Source organism: Aythya marila (genome assembly GCF_965140915.1).
Source record: "Aythya marila genome assembly, chromosome: 7".
Classification (NCBI taxonomy): domain Eukaryota; kingdom Metazoa; phylum Chordata; class Aves; order Anseriformes; family Anatidae; genus Aythya; species Aythya marila.
In genome coordinates, this window is record NC_139048.1 from 5,820,760 (window position 1) to 5,838,195 (window position 17,436).

The following is a 17,436-nucleotide window of genomic DNA, read 5'->3' on the forward strand; positions in this document are numbered from 1 at the left end:
CTTTCCAATTAAATCTTCAACATTTCTGCCCAACGCTGACAAAGTGTTTAAGCAAGTTTGTTTATATAAAGACAATATTCACTGTGGTGATGCACAGCAGTGCATCTACAGTCAGTACTTCAATTCTTTACCATTATCTTTAGTAGAGCGACACGCGTACTACACAGGGCACCAAGCAGCTTCTAAAAGTCACAGAATTACAAACGTGCTGTGACAACCAGAGGCTGTTCCCAAAAGGGAAGAGGGAGAGAGAAAAGGGGGAAGTCATGCACCATTTGTTTAATTTATGCAGTCTTCTAAGAGGAGCCCAGCACTGCTGCCTGAACACAGCATCAAAATCATGATCTCTGCAGGATGAGAGAATTTTGGCTGGGAGGGATCTCAGGATGCCATCATCTTCAAGAAGCACCAGCTATAATGTCGAAACTGAAATGTCAAAAACCCCAGCAGCAGATCAAGGTCTCTATCCCTTCATCTAAAAAGGTGGTCTAGGTTTTCCTGTGCAATAATCAGGGCTTTGGAAACCCAACTCAATCCAGGCTTAACAGGAGGGCAGCAAGTCGAGCACCCAGACAGCCTTGCTGTGCAGTTCTAGTCTCATTTGTTCCCACCTACAGAAAGTTAGCCACACAACACACACCCAGGAGGAGATCGGTATTTCAACAAACAAGCAGATTTTTTTCAAGAAAGGATACACCATCTAGAGCTCAAGCAAAATAATCAGTATGACACCATTACCCAAAAAAAGTGAAGTGCCTTATATTAACAAGCCCTGCTAGCAGTAAACAAGAACTTAGTACAGTCAAGTGAGTTCTGTACCCTTTGAGTGCCTTTTTTTTTTTTAAAAAAAAAAAAAAAAAAGGAAAAAAAGGACTCCGTCATCTTGGCATTCGTTTCAAAACTCCATTTGTCTTATAGCCAGAGCCAAAGAATGTTGAAAGAAAACAGGAGTTTCCTGGCAGATCAAAAGAAACAGTCCAAAAGTAATTATTCAGATAAAATATACCCTGAAGTAAAAGCTTCAACAACGGCCATAAAAGCTTATTGTAATTGCCAACAACATCTAGATGACTGAATCTGCCAGAGTTTGTGCTTCTGCAGTTAAAAAAGTAGTTCTGTCAAACTTGTTTTTTTAAGGGAAAAAGACTGCTTACTGCCTGCCCAACGTAGGAGGTGTGGTACACACAGGAGATCCACCGCTCCACCTCATTCCAGAAGATTGCACATTTTAAGTCATCCATCTAAAGGTAAAGTTTTGTTGTTGTTGTTTCACTGTTTTATGAACTGTGGCAGAGCAGGTGGCAACAACTGATTTAAAGCACTGTATTTAAGTAAACCATCACCTCTTGTTTCTCCCTGAACCTGGAATTCAGCTTTACTGTCAGCACATCACTGCCATTTAGGCTATTTTCTAAAATTTCCCAAACAATCTACCATTTAGTTCTCCCAAGTACCTTTTTCTTGCAATAACTTGTCTTCAACTGCTTAAGTTTGCTATAAATTATGTTTTTTGCAAGTATTTTGATTCTAGCCAAGAATTACTATGGTACCATCTTCTTATTTTTGTTTGTTCAAGGAATTTAGATGAAAGCAAAGCAAGTGTCTTAAGTTGTTGATTAGATGAAGTTAGAGACAGCAGCAGTTGCACTTCCTAGAAGAGATTTTAGATAGTGAACCACTTATTGTTTCTATCAAGATCCAGTGGCATGCTAACAGAAAGGGCTTTCCTTTCCTGCAGATAGGGAAGGAAAAATTTCGCTTCCCTTCTGTGTAGAGTCTGTGGAAACTTGCCATCAGTGTTTAACCCGGGTCTTAATTAACCAGTGGTTTTGTGTTTTTTCCCATGCTAAGAGCACAGACATTAAAATGCATTTTGACCACAGAACAGAAAAACGTGTGGTTGCAACAGAGGAGTTCAGTGGAATTTGGCTGGCACTGGCTAAGAAATCCAGCCTTGGTTATAATTAGATATACAGGATTATTATACTGAGCATACTCTGGCACCTCGACATTTCATTAACTCACTAAGTAGTCTCTAATAACTGATTAGAACTTCTGCATGGGAACTTACACCACTAAAGAAGTGCACCTGAACCAGCAAACGATACTACCTGCAGGAACCTCAGTAATTAAAAGCCAAAGCTCTTCTAACAAAGTGAAGGGAAATCAAAATTGCTAAAGCAAGTCAGAAAATCTCAACTGAGAATTTGATTTCAGGCTACCATTACTATTTTAGAGGGTAAAGTAGTAACTAAATTTTAACAAAAGCTCATTTTAGTTACTTATTGGAATCTCAACTAAAGGCAATTGAATGGCTATCCTTATATTTTGTATGTATATATCACAAAACATAAGATTAATACTCTTTAATGGAGACCATGGTTATGCAAGAGATGTTCTTTCCATATAGGGGCAAGCACATGCAGAGACTACTCTGTGTCTCTATACCAAGAAAGCAAGCAATGTTGTATTTCAGTAAGTTGTCCTCATGACACATCCTAAAGTTCTTTCCCCTTTGTATTCCTATTTTTACCCCACACTTTCTTACTTGTCATCTTGGGATGGGCCAACAGAGGGTAAGAGCCCATATCCTAGCCTTCAAGTATTCCATCATAGGTCTGTCCCCCCCAGAAAAATTTGTTTTAGGAACTTGACAGCTGGGGAAGAACCAAAAGATACCTTCGGTAGAAATTCATCTCAGAAATGAGCGTGCAATTGTGTCCAGATGTACAACTGATCCTCTTGGGTAAAAAAAATTCTTTACAGAATTAGAAAAACATGCAATATTGGCTAGCTAGTTTCTCACAAGACTGCTCCCCTGCCAAAAGAGCTTTTCTACAAATTCTCCTGTGCTGGGTCAGCAACAGAACCAGCAAGATTAAGAGCATATCAAACCACATCCCTAGTTACAGCAATTTGGCAACTGCCAGTGCTAAATCAAGAATGCCCCTGTAGTCAATCTGGTTATTTCAAGGTCATCTTAGGACTATTCCAGGATGCTTGCATTGAGCAAATCTTTCAACAATACATAAGGATCTATGTCCAAGATAAAGTGCATATGAGCTTCGTGACAGTTTGAGCACACTGGTAGCAATTTTAATACTTAAAGTTTCCAGTATCAGTCGACAAGATGCTGAGCAGAACAAGCCCAAACAGGACTAGTTAGCCAGAAGAGCTTCAAAATAAGTTTTCTGATCCTTATAGTCCAGGAAAGGAAGGGAGGGGGGGAAGAAAAGTGGAAAAAATCAGAGCAACAAGTCCTCCTGTTCCTGTTGACACATACGAGGTCTGGGGAAAAAGAAGTATCTCATCCAGCTTCCACAGCCCAGTCCTCTTACCAAGTATGGAGATAATGGTCCAGCTCTGTTAAATATTTATACAACTCTTGCTGATAAAGTTTCCAGGTGACAAAGATTGATACACGAATAAGTAATGAAGACAGGTTACTGTTACAGTGTTAGATGACTCAGCTAGAGGATTACATAAAACTGCACTTCAAAATAAGCAAGCAAGAGTTCATCGACATGAATAGGTTTAGGACTAGCTATGAAAGCCACCTCAGTCAGCCCTCTCACTTGGGCTGCAACCCAATGAAGACAATTTTTAGGAACTGTCAGCAGATGCAGGGGACCAAGAGGCTTCAGCAAAAGATTACAGATAAATAACTACAGACTTATCTCTCACTGAAGTGACAGAGAATGAACATTTGTCTACAGGACAGCTGCATCACTAAATGCCTCAGCAAGATGCACAGGATGGAAGGTCTGTAAGTGGTTTGTGATGTGCTACCTGAACAAGGCAAAGACACAAAACGCTAGCACTGGCCTAAGCAACAAGCAAATGAAGCGCCTGGATGAGCATAACTGATACAGTCGCTGTGAAGGACATAAGGAAAGAAGAGCAGTATCGGGCTTATTACCTGATAACCTTGATTTACCTGACAGCAGCAGGCTGGCACTTGTTCAAAGGTCACATGCTGGGGAGTTTTAGCTCAGCTTCCATAAGCAGAAGCGCCTCCCAGTAAGCACACAAGCAGGGACATTCAGTTGCCATGACACAGGAGAACTTCCAGAAAGTATTTGAAAACAAGGTCTCCCCCTTCAAATGCTTTTATAGGAGGCTTCCTAGGGAGAAGGGGGAGGCCTTTGTGGAGCTAAATGCTTGGTTAACAAACACAAACATGTTACAAGCAAGCATGGAGCATTTTCCCACAGCAGAAAAAGGTCATTGCTGGAGCTCAGCCATCATTCATCCATTTGTTATGGACAGGACATGCTGAACAGCTCAGACGGCCTGGATGAGAAGGAAAGTGTCAGAGAAGTGCAGAGTCTGAACCGTTTCATATCATCAGATCAGAAAGGGTGATTGAATAGATCGACGGAAGGAGGACAGACAAACATCATGTGAAATTCAAAGATAAGTGATGCAGCTGGAAAGGGAAAGCAATCATAGGCTTATGAAAAGAGATGGGCTCTAAACTATTCTCTCAGAAGCAAGACCTAGGGGTTACAGTGACTATGGAGCCAACTATTCCCAGAACTCGATCCGTCATATTCAGGGGTACAGCAGTCCCCATTTTCCTTCCTTCTCTGTTGTTAATGTGCCACTACCACCTTGACTGAGCTGTTTGTGTGTGTGACGTGCCACAAACATCTGATCCATTTCAGCACTTAACCCTTCCTGGTACCCCTTCAGACCCTACCTGTACCGATAATCCAGCCAGGCACCACGTGAGACGTAGGGCTTAAGCACTTACAAAAAGACCAGCACCCAGTAAATGAACAGAGTTTACTGACAGGTAGAAAAGCTGCCCATAAAGAGACATCTAGAGCCCTATTGGTAATAAGAGTCCCCTTATAGATAAAAGCTGGTATATACCAGAACAGGTATTTATTTTGGCTACAGGAATTTACAGCTGACTAAAGCAAAGAGATTGACTTTATTTTACTGAAAAAAGTTATTTAGAATCAGTTAAAGACAGGCTTAATATGAACCACAATACATTCTATTTCTGCTTTTATTTTACAGCTACGTCTTACAATATCCCTATTTAACGAAGAAGTCTCTGAATGTTCCTTTTACTTTCGAACAGTGATCCACCAAGGTGATAATCATTCTTAAGACCTTAATTCTCGATATCTGAAAACCTGACTTCTGTGAATACTTGCATTGTTAGTTGCTGCACAGTGCCCTACAAATAACAAAAAAGCTTGAAAGCATTATTGAAAAAAAAGTGCAAAACTACAAGTGGGTGCATCTCACACGGAGCCTCAGACAGGACTTCAGGGAACAGACTTGCATGATTTGTGAGCACAGTTCTCCATCTTTTAATCAGACAACGACAAACCAGAATGCATGCACTGGAAAGAAGAGGGATTTGCAAAGCACAGCTATAATATAAACACTGGCAAATTTATGGAGTTGGCTTACACCACCACTGCAAAGAACGTTACATCATCCATTTCAGCTACAGTTTTATTTACAGTATCACTGACCCTAACCCAAAGTGCATTAGCAGCATCAAAAAGAAAGAACACGTACCTGTATGAAGCTGAACTTTACCGATGACTCCCTCCACCAGGCCCAGACAAATGGGGTTCCAAGCCAAGAGAAGATCAGTAGCTGGAAAAAGAGAACATATTTTGTGGTGAACTCAGCAGGACGATCAATCCAATACAGGCCATTCTCGCTACTTTCCCCAAGCAGAGAGTGGAAAGCATGCCATGATTCCCACAACAAAATAAGTTGCATATGCTGTTCAGTTTTTGCTTGCTACCAATTTGCCATTTTAATTAGCTGACCAAATGATTTGTTCCTATTTAGAGCCATATCCCTTCTGGTTATTTCAGGAAATCACTATAAGAGCATTTGGGGCTACATAATTCAGTTTAAAGGAGGGTTAATTCTCCTAATATCCACTGGAATTTGTAACTTAATTGAAATTTTACATGGTTATAGTGAAATTAAATACAGGTCATTAAGCTGCTAATGTAGCTCTAAGAAGACCAGATGTTAACTTTCAGTCCCAGCTCCCTTATATTCACCCAGTTACTATTAGCTTCACATCTTCTTATGTTTACAGATACACAAGGGTACAGTGTCTTTTGTTAAAGAAGTCTCACAACTGCACAGAACAATACTGAAGTACACCAAGGTTTATGGTCTCCAGTTCTCCTACTAGTAATGAGTTCTAGTGAACCACAAGAAGTGTGAGAGCAAGCAGGAAGGCAACACTATCAGCTCCACCATCTGTGAAAGGTTCTCCTCTCAACAGGAATCAAACCATCACGTAAGTCAGTATTAGCACGAAAAGCCTCTTGTGGTCAGAGTACCCACCGCCAATAGTCAGTACGAGTTTCGAATAGGAGTGTACTAAAAGTTCAAGAATGTGGAAAAAAATCAGAAGTAAATCTTAAACGAAAGAGAATCATTAAAAGCAATTAATGCCCGTGTATGCGAGGTTGTCCCATACCAAGAAGGACAAGATGTTTGTTATTATCTGCCAAACCTCACTGGTTCCAAAGGAGGCAGAATTCTCCAACTAAAGTGTTTCACTAGTCCAGATGTCATCTCCCAGGGTAAACAGACAGACGGTCTGAGGAACAGACTCACACAATACCCTAAGATATGGAGTACAATCACCAACTTACATACACCTGACAGTAAGTTGTTAAACACTGATTTTCAGACACATGTTCTCCGTGCAACTTATTTGCAATTCAGACTCTGCTATTCCAAGAATTCCATGCTTTCAGCTTAATTTCATCATGAAAGACATTGAAACGAGACACAGAGGTCAGAATAGACCTAAACTGCACTCATTTAAAAGGAGTTTCACATTGTTCCTTCTTGTCTGTCTGAACACAGTGTGCACAGTAGCAAAATTTACCAGAGGAGGTTTGCAGGAGGCAGCACAGAGCTCCTGCCAGTGTGTGTAACCAGGCTGTGCCATCTCATGCGAGACCCCTGCAGGGAAACTCCAGGTTCTTCCTGCTTCACTGTAAGAGAGCACTGCAAACAGTTAGCACAGAGCCTCCTGTAAGAGGGGATCACGCCATCACTTGGTTAAGTTTCTGAGAAGACTGAAGTAGATGAGCACAAGGAAATAAGGGACAGCATGAACAGTTTGATTTAGTACTTAGAGAAGCCTGAGGGTACAATTCATCTTGTACCTGTTTGCCAAAAACCTTGTGCTTATACAAAGCGTGCTCAAAGGCAGCCTGAGCTTCAGCCCAAATAACACGCCAGAGCATCCTTACGCTGAGTGGAAATCAGCACCAAGCCTACAGGAAAGAGGAACACAAAAAGCTTTCCCTGCTCTCAAGTCTTCCACCTTCTTCCCAGCTCACTGACACCACCCCGAGCCATCTTTGCCCCAGGAACCTTCTAGAGCTGTACTGTTTCAAACATCACCTACTTCTTGCTGTCTTTGGTACCTGCAGTTCTCTTCATCATTCACCTTCCACCGTGAGAGCTCCAAACCAGGCAAACCGAGCAGCAAAAAAAAAGGCCAGACTTCAGAAGACTTCAAAGCAGTGCAGGTTTACTGTAACTACAAAACTAATAATCCGAACAGGGCCTAAGTCTCTCTAAACCATTCATTTCCTGCTATGGCAAGATTAGTGGGAAAGCCCTGGATGGCAAGTGAGGTTTCGTTCTAGCAGCTTACAGAAAGGGGAGGGGGTGGGGGAAACCAAGATCTAGTTTTAGTTGCAGATATAAGGAAAAGATAATTCAGACTTGCCCATATGAAAGGGCATAAAGAAACTGTAATAGGGACTGTAAAAAAGAGTATTTTTGAAACTTTTCCATATTTTTTGCTGTTTACTTTGACATAGGTAGCCCTCAACTTAATCATATGCTACATCCAAGACGTCTGCAGGAATACTTCTCCCTAGCAGCAGAGAAGGTGAGAACTGACTCTGCCCCCTGACTCCTCAGTTCACTTAAAGCACAGACGAGCTTTGCAAAAAGAGGAGCTCTCTGGAGTTAAATCCTAATGTTATGCTAAGAGTTCAAAAGGCAAATGCAGATTGACCAGCTGGGCAGTATTGCTCGTGAGATAAGAGATATCAAGCTCCCAACAGCGACAGCTGTTTCCAGAAGATGCTCCTGGGGGAAGGCAGGACGTAGCAGGTAAACTCTCCGTCACGGACATCGGTGGATATTAACGTGTTTGGGTTTTTTCTTCCAGCATCCAGTGAAAATCTAGATGTGAAGAAGCCTCACAGCAGAGATGCCTGGAGGCTGTGGAAAAATACCAACTGCAGAATCACACTTTGTTTGGCAAGTATCGCTTTTTTTTTTTTTTTTTTTAACCAGTATTTCTAGAGAACTTTGTATAGGAAAGGATGTGTGACAGCACAGAAGCAAGCGGGTCAAAGTGGGTTTTGTTAAATAAAACACATCTAGGTTTGACATTCTGATTAGAACTTGGTTACCAGTTATAGCTCCATTTCCTGCTCGGTAGCCCTCTCTTGCCTCAGAGCCAACGCCAATCATGCTGAATAAAAACAATTCAAGTATTCAGCCACAGGAACCTCTTGCTCTAGGAAGCATGCTCTGGAACCAGAAGGTGGATGAACCAACATAAAAGGATTGTTTTCTCTAGTCCCACTACCCTGCCCCCCAAAAAATACAGGCTTTCGTGTTTAGTGCAGTCCTGCTTACTCCGTTGCAGCAAAAGCAGCTCTCAGACCTCTGCTCAGTGCTGTGAAATCACTCAGGACTGTTTGCCATAATTTAATCCCCTGCCCAGCAATCCTGGCAGCCACCGTATCTTTAGCCATCATCTTTGCTCATAATTTTAAGGACTGAAGGTTACATGGCTGTGCAACAACTGCAAATACATTTCGATCCAAAAAATTAAGTGGAAGTCTACAAGATTAGAATAACTGTAAAATACGGCAAAATTTAAGTTGCTGGACAGTGATACATGTTGCAAAAGAGCTCTAGATCTTTCTAAAGCCAAGGAGGAAAATAACCACAGAAGAAAAAAAAAGAAAATCCTCAGTTAAAATCTTCTGATAGTATACAGAAAAGGCATTTAGCTATGTTTGACTGATGAATGCTGAAGCTACACAACTGCAAGTTTGAATTTTCTTTTTTAAAAAGAAGAAATACCTATCAGTGAGCATTAACTACCACAAGGCTCCATAAAAGCACACACTGGACTATTCCCTGCACACACACACACAAAAAAAAAAGTGCTTTGAGAAATTTCAAATGTAATTGCTCAATAGTTGCTTTTGCTTTCCACTTGTCTTCCTACAGATGCCATGCTAGAAATCTAGCAATCCCTTCAAACACAGCCAGCCAGGAATAAAGACTGATCAACCTGAAACTGCAACCCAGCATCATCCAACAGACTTCTCAGGGCACCGTGCTTGTTAGACACGATGCCAAAGTAGCCACTGCACTCCAAACAAAGAGTTGGAAACTCTCCTCCTTGGGGAGATCATCATGCCCTGTGGAGGTTTTAATTTAAAGACTTGCCAGGGTCTGATAGACCACATGCTCTTAAAACTTTGAGGTACATGCTTGCACAGCAAGTTTCTGTCCCAAAGGAAGGGATTTCCCATTCCCTCCCTTTCCCAACTAACTAAATTCAAGCTATTTGGAAAAAAATTGCCTTTTTTTTTTTTCTTCTGATTGCCATCTAAGATGAGCAGTCAGGGAGCACACAGTTGCTTCACAGCGAGTGCATTGGAATCGCAATCGCAGCACACCAGGGCTTCCGCCACAAGCAGGGAACAAAACCAGCTTTGATGTGATTACTTCCATCACCAGCCCTCCGAACTTACCAGCAGCACCAGATAAAGCTCCTTTACCCGGTTGTGTTTACACAAGTGTGATCCTGGGAAGGGTGGTACAAAGCAACTCGCAAGATGGTCAAAAGCCAAAAGCGCTTTCCAGCCCTTTGGCCATTCTTCCCCCAGCAGCGTCGCTCCCAGGTCAGGCACAAGCCCTGACAAGGGAACATGCTGCTTTGGGATTCACCACCAGCTTCATGCTGTGACTACAGGCAAGTCTGGAGATGTTAAGGAGGCAGGAAGAAAAAAAGATTTGATTTGGAATCACTTTGACCCAGCCCTTACTGCTGCCAGCTCCGATTCAAAGAGCAATAGCCGTTTATCAGCCAATTTTGCTGTAACTCGGGGGCCGTTCTCCTTGTCTTCCTCAAACCCCCAGGAGCTTCAGGACCTCAGCTGGGAAGCGTTTCCTGTCAGTGAGCTCTGTATAAAAATTGACTGAACGTCCCAGAACTTCAAGCTCAGTTTATATGTATCTATATAAACATGGACTGCTTATAAACGCGTATTTATAAACAAACACAGGCTGGATATAGACAAAACCATCCAAACCTGCACACTGTTTATGAATTCTTACCTACAGCCTTCTCAGCATCCAACGCAAACAAAAGACATTTCCATATAAAAAGAGAAAGCGCAGAAGCAACCTATTGTACGTGTTCAAAGTCAATTTTCCAGCTCTGCTAATATAATACTTGACCTCTGAAAAGTAAACTTCCAGAAAAAAAAAAAACAAAAACAACAATTTTAATAGAGTTGAAGTTTTCCCCTTTAAGTTCTGGCTGCTTCAGATCAAAGACAACCACAAGCCTTCATTATTAGCGCTACTGTGCCCTTATGACTTTTCAAAGGGAACCAACTCCGCTTTCAAGTCCCAGTTCATCTTTGAATAGTGTTCCGAAATATTAGCCAGGATTAAAAGATTACAAGTTAACTGGGAAGACTTAAGAGCACAAAGTATTTCCTACAAGACAAAAGACTCCAAGTGCTACTTTGCCAAGCAATCTTAGGCTAATTAAGTTCTTTCTAGCACAGACTCCTAAATTCATGTTTAATCTACTGTAATTGCAGAAAGATGGAGGAACATTAACACACTTAGTCTTACAACTACTAGCACCTAATGGTCATGAAGTATTATCCTTATTTATTTGCTTATTTTCCAGCCCAATCCTTGAAACGGGTGGCTAGCTGAAGGGGTAATTTGTTTAATTATCTTTAACTTTTCATTTACACAGCTTGCTCAGTCTGCATGGGAGACTTGAGAGCCCTCAATCGCTTGGAATTGAAGTGCTCCTCTAAACAGAGAAATCCGATCACCACTGATCCCCATTCCCCCCATCTTTAAAAACCCACAGCTAGCTTAAACTCAGAGGATTTAAAAAAAAAAATCCCCACTAGTCTTCTCCTTGCTACTCCACCTTCGAGCCTGTTCATCCTCCAGCCCCTAAGGATTGGAAGCACACTTGCCAAACAGCAACTCGATGCAAGTTTTTTTGTTTTGTTTTTTACAGAGTGCATGTGCTCCTACGGTGGAGCCAGCACGCCACAGAGCATGCATCCATCCGGCCTGTGTCTAAGTGAAACAGACATTCAGCTTCCTTGGACGCTTTCCTCAACTATCTCAACATTGGACCGGATGAACAGGAACAATTCGAGTTCAATTCAGGTCGGACAGTGACAAGATTTACAGCAGTGGGAACGGGGGCATATAACGCAGCTCTAATCTCATCACAGCAAAACTTCTTCAAAAGAGCAAGCAGGATGCAAGCCCTGAGAATGCACCTCACAGAAGAGTCCTTACTACTTGTGTTGGTAAATACACTTCTTTGTGTTCTGCCGCAGTTGCAAAATCCCCCGAGTCACCAGGCACTGCTCAGGAAAATAGAAAAGCATATGGAGGAGATTCAGTTGTCTAGAGAGTATCCAATATGACAAGTAATTGGGGAAGGAACTCCTGCACTACACGTGACAAACTGCTATTAGCAGTTGTTCTGAGGCCGGTTCTAAGGCATACAGTGCTGGCAGATCCAATTAAACCAAAAAAATACTCTAATTGCTAATTATGAAGTATTAGAAACCACCTCAGGAGGCTGTTCTAGTTGCCCCTGCTCCCCACATATGGATTACTTAACAACAAAATAACTACAGCACACTCCATTAGCGTGCCTTAACAAGCCATCCAGCAGTCTTCTTTTACACACACAGCTTCATCAACTCATCGGGAGCAAGCTGAACGTCACACTCACTGAATTCAACTCCCAGGCCCCTTCCACCAAGTTAAAAACAAAACAAAAGCTTTCTGTAAGTCATTCATGGACACCAAGTTTGAGAAGGCTGCCATCAACCCCATCCCCTGCCCACAAGACAGTTTTGTTAAACTGGAACATCTCAGACCTACAGTGAAGTTAGTTTTTTGCTGCTCTGGCCTAAAATCCTCAGTCCTGTTGTTGTACTTACTCGGTACCGTGTTGCCTATTCTTTTGAGGTTAACCATTTCTGTGATGTGCCTCTTTGATTTAGCATCCTTGGAGGAGCTCACCTCTTCACTTGGGACCGCGGTTGTAAAGAAAGCATCACCTCAGCTTGTTCTGCACCTGTAGGGCCCCTTGCTCCCTTAAAAACACTGAGGAGGAAACAGCTCGGAATAAGCAGGCTGCACTTCAGTGACTAAGAAATCCTTTGCATAAGAGTTACTTCTAGCCAAAGATTTCTGCCTCTATTCAGTCCCCTTTCCTTGTTTTTCCCAGTCAGCATATTTTGCTCAGAAAGCACAGCTCTGCTTTAGGCTATAAGCATTCTGGAGAGTCTTGTAGCTGATTGAAAAGCTTCTTCATATTACAGAAGGAAAGCGTGACTCTAACAGGAACCGTGACTAAGTAACTCTAACAGTATACATGCTCTGTAACATTATTCAAACATTTCTTTTTGTACACATGCTTTGGATGAGTTACATAGAAGGATCCAAAAACTAAAACATGCATGTCCTCTACTACCCATCACATTTAAAGCACTCAGCGGTGAATAGCATGGACTGGAAAACTGCCTCAAAATTAACTTAAAAAAACAATTTGGTGCCTCTTTCTACACAAGCGTATTCTCAACAGTTTGATATTTCAACAGAAACAAGCATGATCATTTTAGAATTACAGAAGACAACTGCAGGAGATACTGCAGAACAAATTGGATTTGCGTACTCTGAATGCAGCCCTTAATTCATGTATCTGAACAGAAAGCAAAGGATTTCATGCCACGCTAGGTAGATTTTTATTGTTGTTTAAGTAACTGCTGGGGATGAATAGATTATGTAGAACCAAATGACAAGCCATGTATCACTTGAACATTACTAAAACCATTTTAGCACTGAGAAAAGCTAAACATCGGTCATTTGTGGGAACGCTGCTGCTGTTCTAAACAAATGTGGCAAAAACAAACCCAAGCTCCCAATTAGCAATAGAGCAACCACACTTGTCATTCACACTTTGCAACTGCCCCCAGGCAGTGTCATGCACTTCTAAATTTGGCTCTGAGTTCTGTTTTGTTCTTTAAACCTCAGCACTGTCACATTTCAAGCCATTTATTTACCTCAGCACGTTCATGTGATCTTGCCAACCATCCCTAGCACGTTATCAGAGACCAAGACTTGCGGCACACAGAGCTTCAAGCTTACAACGCTTTCAAGTTGCTTGTGTTCAGTTTTCCACAGACAACACAAACGCTGTTTCAGGGCTTCTAGTCAAGTAAGATTTCTTCCTTAAAATGAAGACCAACGTTTTCAGGTGGAATTCTATTAATGTCAGTTCAGCTATTCAGAAAATAATTCCTTGTCTTATTTTTGGGAGGTAGAGGTGTTTGGAACAAGCATATGCAATGCATTATTGAGTGATGATATGTGTTTACCAAAGCAGAGCTTTCATAAAAGAAATTTGTGCTATTTCTAAATTTCTCCTCCAGAAATCTGTTTAAAGGTTTCTCGTGCCTTCTTGATATTTGCTCCTATTACTCGGTTTCCTGTGAAGACATAAATGCAGTGACTTTGGCAACTAAAGGATAAAGAGTATATTTCAAATACAATCAGCTGCTAAAACTGAAGACCACCAGCTGGAAACGTGAGTCCCACCTACAAGAATTAAAGCACTACACAAAAAGTTTACTCAGAGGGAGAAGAAAAACCTGCATGTATCCACCCACACCCCCTCTTAAGTGGGCTCTTTGTTTTCATATTCCCTCTTGCCATGTGTTATTTCCTGGCTAAGATTTTCCAAGTGATACTTGCAAGAGTAAGCAGTATGGCTAAGTCATGACTGAAAATAAGCTTGCGAAAGCTCTCTAAATTGGGAAAAACAAGTTAAATCATCCCCAATCAAATTAGATTCGTGTGGCAGAATGCTGGGTTTTCAAGAGATACAGATTGTTAATTGCAAGTGGGAATTTCTGTTGGAATAACCATATGCATTTCTGTAACAAATATAGAAGGTTCAATGAACACAAGTAATTTTCAGAAGTTTATAGCAAATGTAATGCTTACGAGAAGCAAATTCTGAGCTACCAAATGTGTATTCCTCTCAAAACCTTTAAGTATATTAAAAAATTGTGTTCTTTATTATATTGAGCATGAATCATGAAACCTCCAGACACTGACAGAAGCTTTTATTACTTTTATCTGTTGTCTCGAATCTTTGACGCACTTGAGGGAAAAATTATAGCCTGACAGACTCCGGGCCTTAAGTCTCAATACAGAGCCTTAACAATGACTTTCAACAAGATTCAATATTTAAGCTACGTTTCAGAGCTGCTTGATATGACTCTGCAGAGTTTACCTCTAAAAGAAAGCCTAAAGCCACCATCCAACACCTCTCACAGTTGGAGGGAACTGTTTAGAGGAAGTTACGGCCAAGTCCCCTGACATTTCAGGGCTCCAGCTGCAGCTGGCATGCAACAGGCTGGAACAGCAGCGAAGGAATGTTTTCCTGCTGGGAGCCTCACCCCTACTGCCAGGAAATGCCCAGCTGCCCACCAAATCGCTTCCTCTGGTCACCAAAGCCTTCAGGTCAGCGTCTTTAGAAGTCTCTCAAAAGCTACAGCATCACCAGTTTCTCATAATGATAATTCCATTATGAAGCATTTGTTTTTCAACAGAAAAAGGAAAGTATTTTCATACTGCCCACTTACCATGCCAGAAAAAGCTCTGTATCTTAGTCAAGGACAGTGTAGCTACTGCCTGAGTCAAACCAGAGATCACCCCTACACACAGGTGCAGGGTAGCTCTGCCAGCTTCCAGTAGCTGAACTTCAGCAACCTGAGCTTTCCTGCAGGCTGAATAGTATCCATTAAATAACAAAAACAACAAAAATCACATTCCAAAAACAAAGAAGTTGTTCTGAAAGAGCCTAAGTGGCACATGAAAGAAATACTTGCCTTTCCCTGCAGTTCAGACAGGTTTTTGTAAAGCTTGCCACAAAGTTCTCATGTTGACTTGCACATACAGCTGAGACACCCCCCTCACCTCTGGGTGACAAAGCCAGTAACAAGAACATCGACACTCACAGATGGAAAAGCCACAAGCTCTTTGGTATAGGTGCAGACCCCTCTCAAATGAAGGGCTGTTTCCTGTCAATATTGCTGTCGCAGTTAAATCTGATCTCCTCCATCTCACCAGTTAGTACTAACCTCTGAGAGGTCAAAGATGCGGGACCTCTGCTACCAAAACACGAGCCCCAAAAGCACCTGAACTGCAGATTTGATTAAACTCTGCCACACACACACCAAAATAGTTACCTTTTCCTTTACAGAGCAAACAGTCAACTCACAAGAATCAGCATGTCAAGCTTGAAAGGGTTTTCATTTACTTAAAGCGAAAAGTCATTTCAGAGCAGGCAGGAACTCCAGAACACTTTATGCATCTGACTTGGGACAAGTTTGACAATTCCTGATCTCTTTGTATAAAAAGAGAGTCAGGAGGAGAAGGGGAAAGATGGGGACAGCCTCGTTACATTCAGCTTCACTTCTGCCAGTAAGATTCAACAGGAAACTAAACCAGAAACACCTCACCTCAACATTTATTTCTAACTAGGTTAGCATGTGGCATACTCAGTTAAGTCCCAGGGTTTGTTTAACTAGGATCCATTTAGAAAAAAAAAAAAAGAAAAAAAGTGGGTGAAATTACAAAGCACATCTTATTTAAGGAAAGTAGGAAAAACCCTCTGGTAAATACATTTGAAGATCTCACCTCCCAGGCAGAAGGTACTAAACTCTTTAATGTACGTATTTGAGTAGATAAAGATGTGCAGCAGCACACAGCTCTCCTCTAGTCCCTGCTCACTTCTGTAGGAAGGAGCAAGCAGCAACAGGGAACTAACTGCTAGCTGGTTCTGAGCACCCTTTTTTGCTGGGTTGCATTTAACACAGATCAGTTTGACATCTGGTTTGTCACACGCATCACACGTATGTTGTGCTGACAGCAAAGGAAGGGGACCAAACAGCACGAGCAGGCACTGCTGAGAAACAGCTCCGCAACTGCTACAACTGAAACTGAAGTGTCAGAAAAAACAGCTTGAGGTCCCGTAGGAAGTAGCTCGTAAAACAGAGAGAACTCTAAAGCTGCAAGTCTCTGGCATGGAATAGTTTCCAGAACAGACAGGCCATTTCTAAGGCACGCCACCTCAGGAAGTCAGTTTTGTGTGACATATTTAGTTCAGCAGCCAGAGTTAACACATGGGCTGCCATCCCTCAGGGCGATGCGCAGGACCCTTCTGGGGCCTTAAACCTGCTGATAAATCCCCTGGGATCGGGGCAGCACTCCTCACATGAAGCAAATGTGGGCTTCTGTCCTCAAGGCCTTCACCTTCACTAGGCTTCAAAGGAATTTTCTTCATGATTTTTGACTGTAAAAGAATGTCAGGGATTCTGACAAGAAACTGTTCCGTGACTCTGTAATGCCGCTGAGGAGTAGGGCAAGCACCCAGAGCTGGAATGTTGGGTTGCATTATAACTTGTGACTCAGTTCAGATTTCATGCTATCAGATGAAGACACCTAACCGGACATCTCTTCCTCAATACTCTGAAAAATACTGTTTGGTAACAAGCCTCTCATTAGAAAAAAAAGACATGTATATCTATGCAATTCATTATTTTTTAAAACATATCTATTGAGAGGTACTGCTTCAGTTGCTGAACCAGCCGTTCACAACCATTTCCAACAGCTGAAAACCAACACGGTAACGCTAATTTCCTAAGGCATTTAATAATAGATGACTGCTCGTTTGCCCCTAGTTAAGCTCCAGAGGTGAGACATCTTATCACCGCCTCCCTCTTACAAGCAGGTCATGGAATCTGAACGTGCAGAGCCAAAAAGCTGGGTCCAAATACCTGTCTGAGCCGTGCTCAGAAACCTGTGGGGGCTGTTCCTCCTGCAGGGGTGGGGAGAAGGCTGGGCAGGGTGGAGAGGACAGCATCACTGCCCTGCTTTCTGGAACAACTGCTCCCTCCCAGTCTCGTTTCGTCTGGCACCGCTGCTCAAGGTATTGATCGTCAAGGCCAACACAGCGAGAGCTGAAGCTTTCACTCAGCAGGAGGGTCTGTCCTTTTTCTAGTGACAGAAGAATTCAGCGCCTTAACGATGTCTGTT

At 42.1% G+C, this 17,436-nt stretch overlaps 1 protein-coding gene across 1 annotated transcript in view; it reads right to left on the reverse strand.

Moving 5' to 3' along the window:
* Positions 1–17,436, reverse strand: part of INPP5F (inositol polyphosphate-5-phosphatase F) — a 39,025-nt gene that overhangs the window by 19,091 nt on the left and 2,498 nt on the right. The window contains exon 2 of the mRNA XM_082765181.1: positions 5,542–5,622. Within this exon, the coding sequence (XP_082621307.1) occupies positions 5,542–5,622 (81 nt within the window). The remainder of the gene's footprint in view (positions 1–5,541; positions 5,623–17,436) is intronic.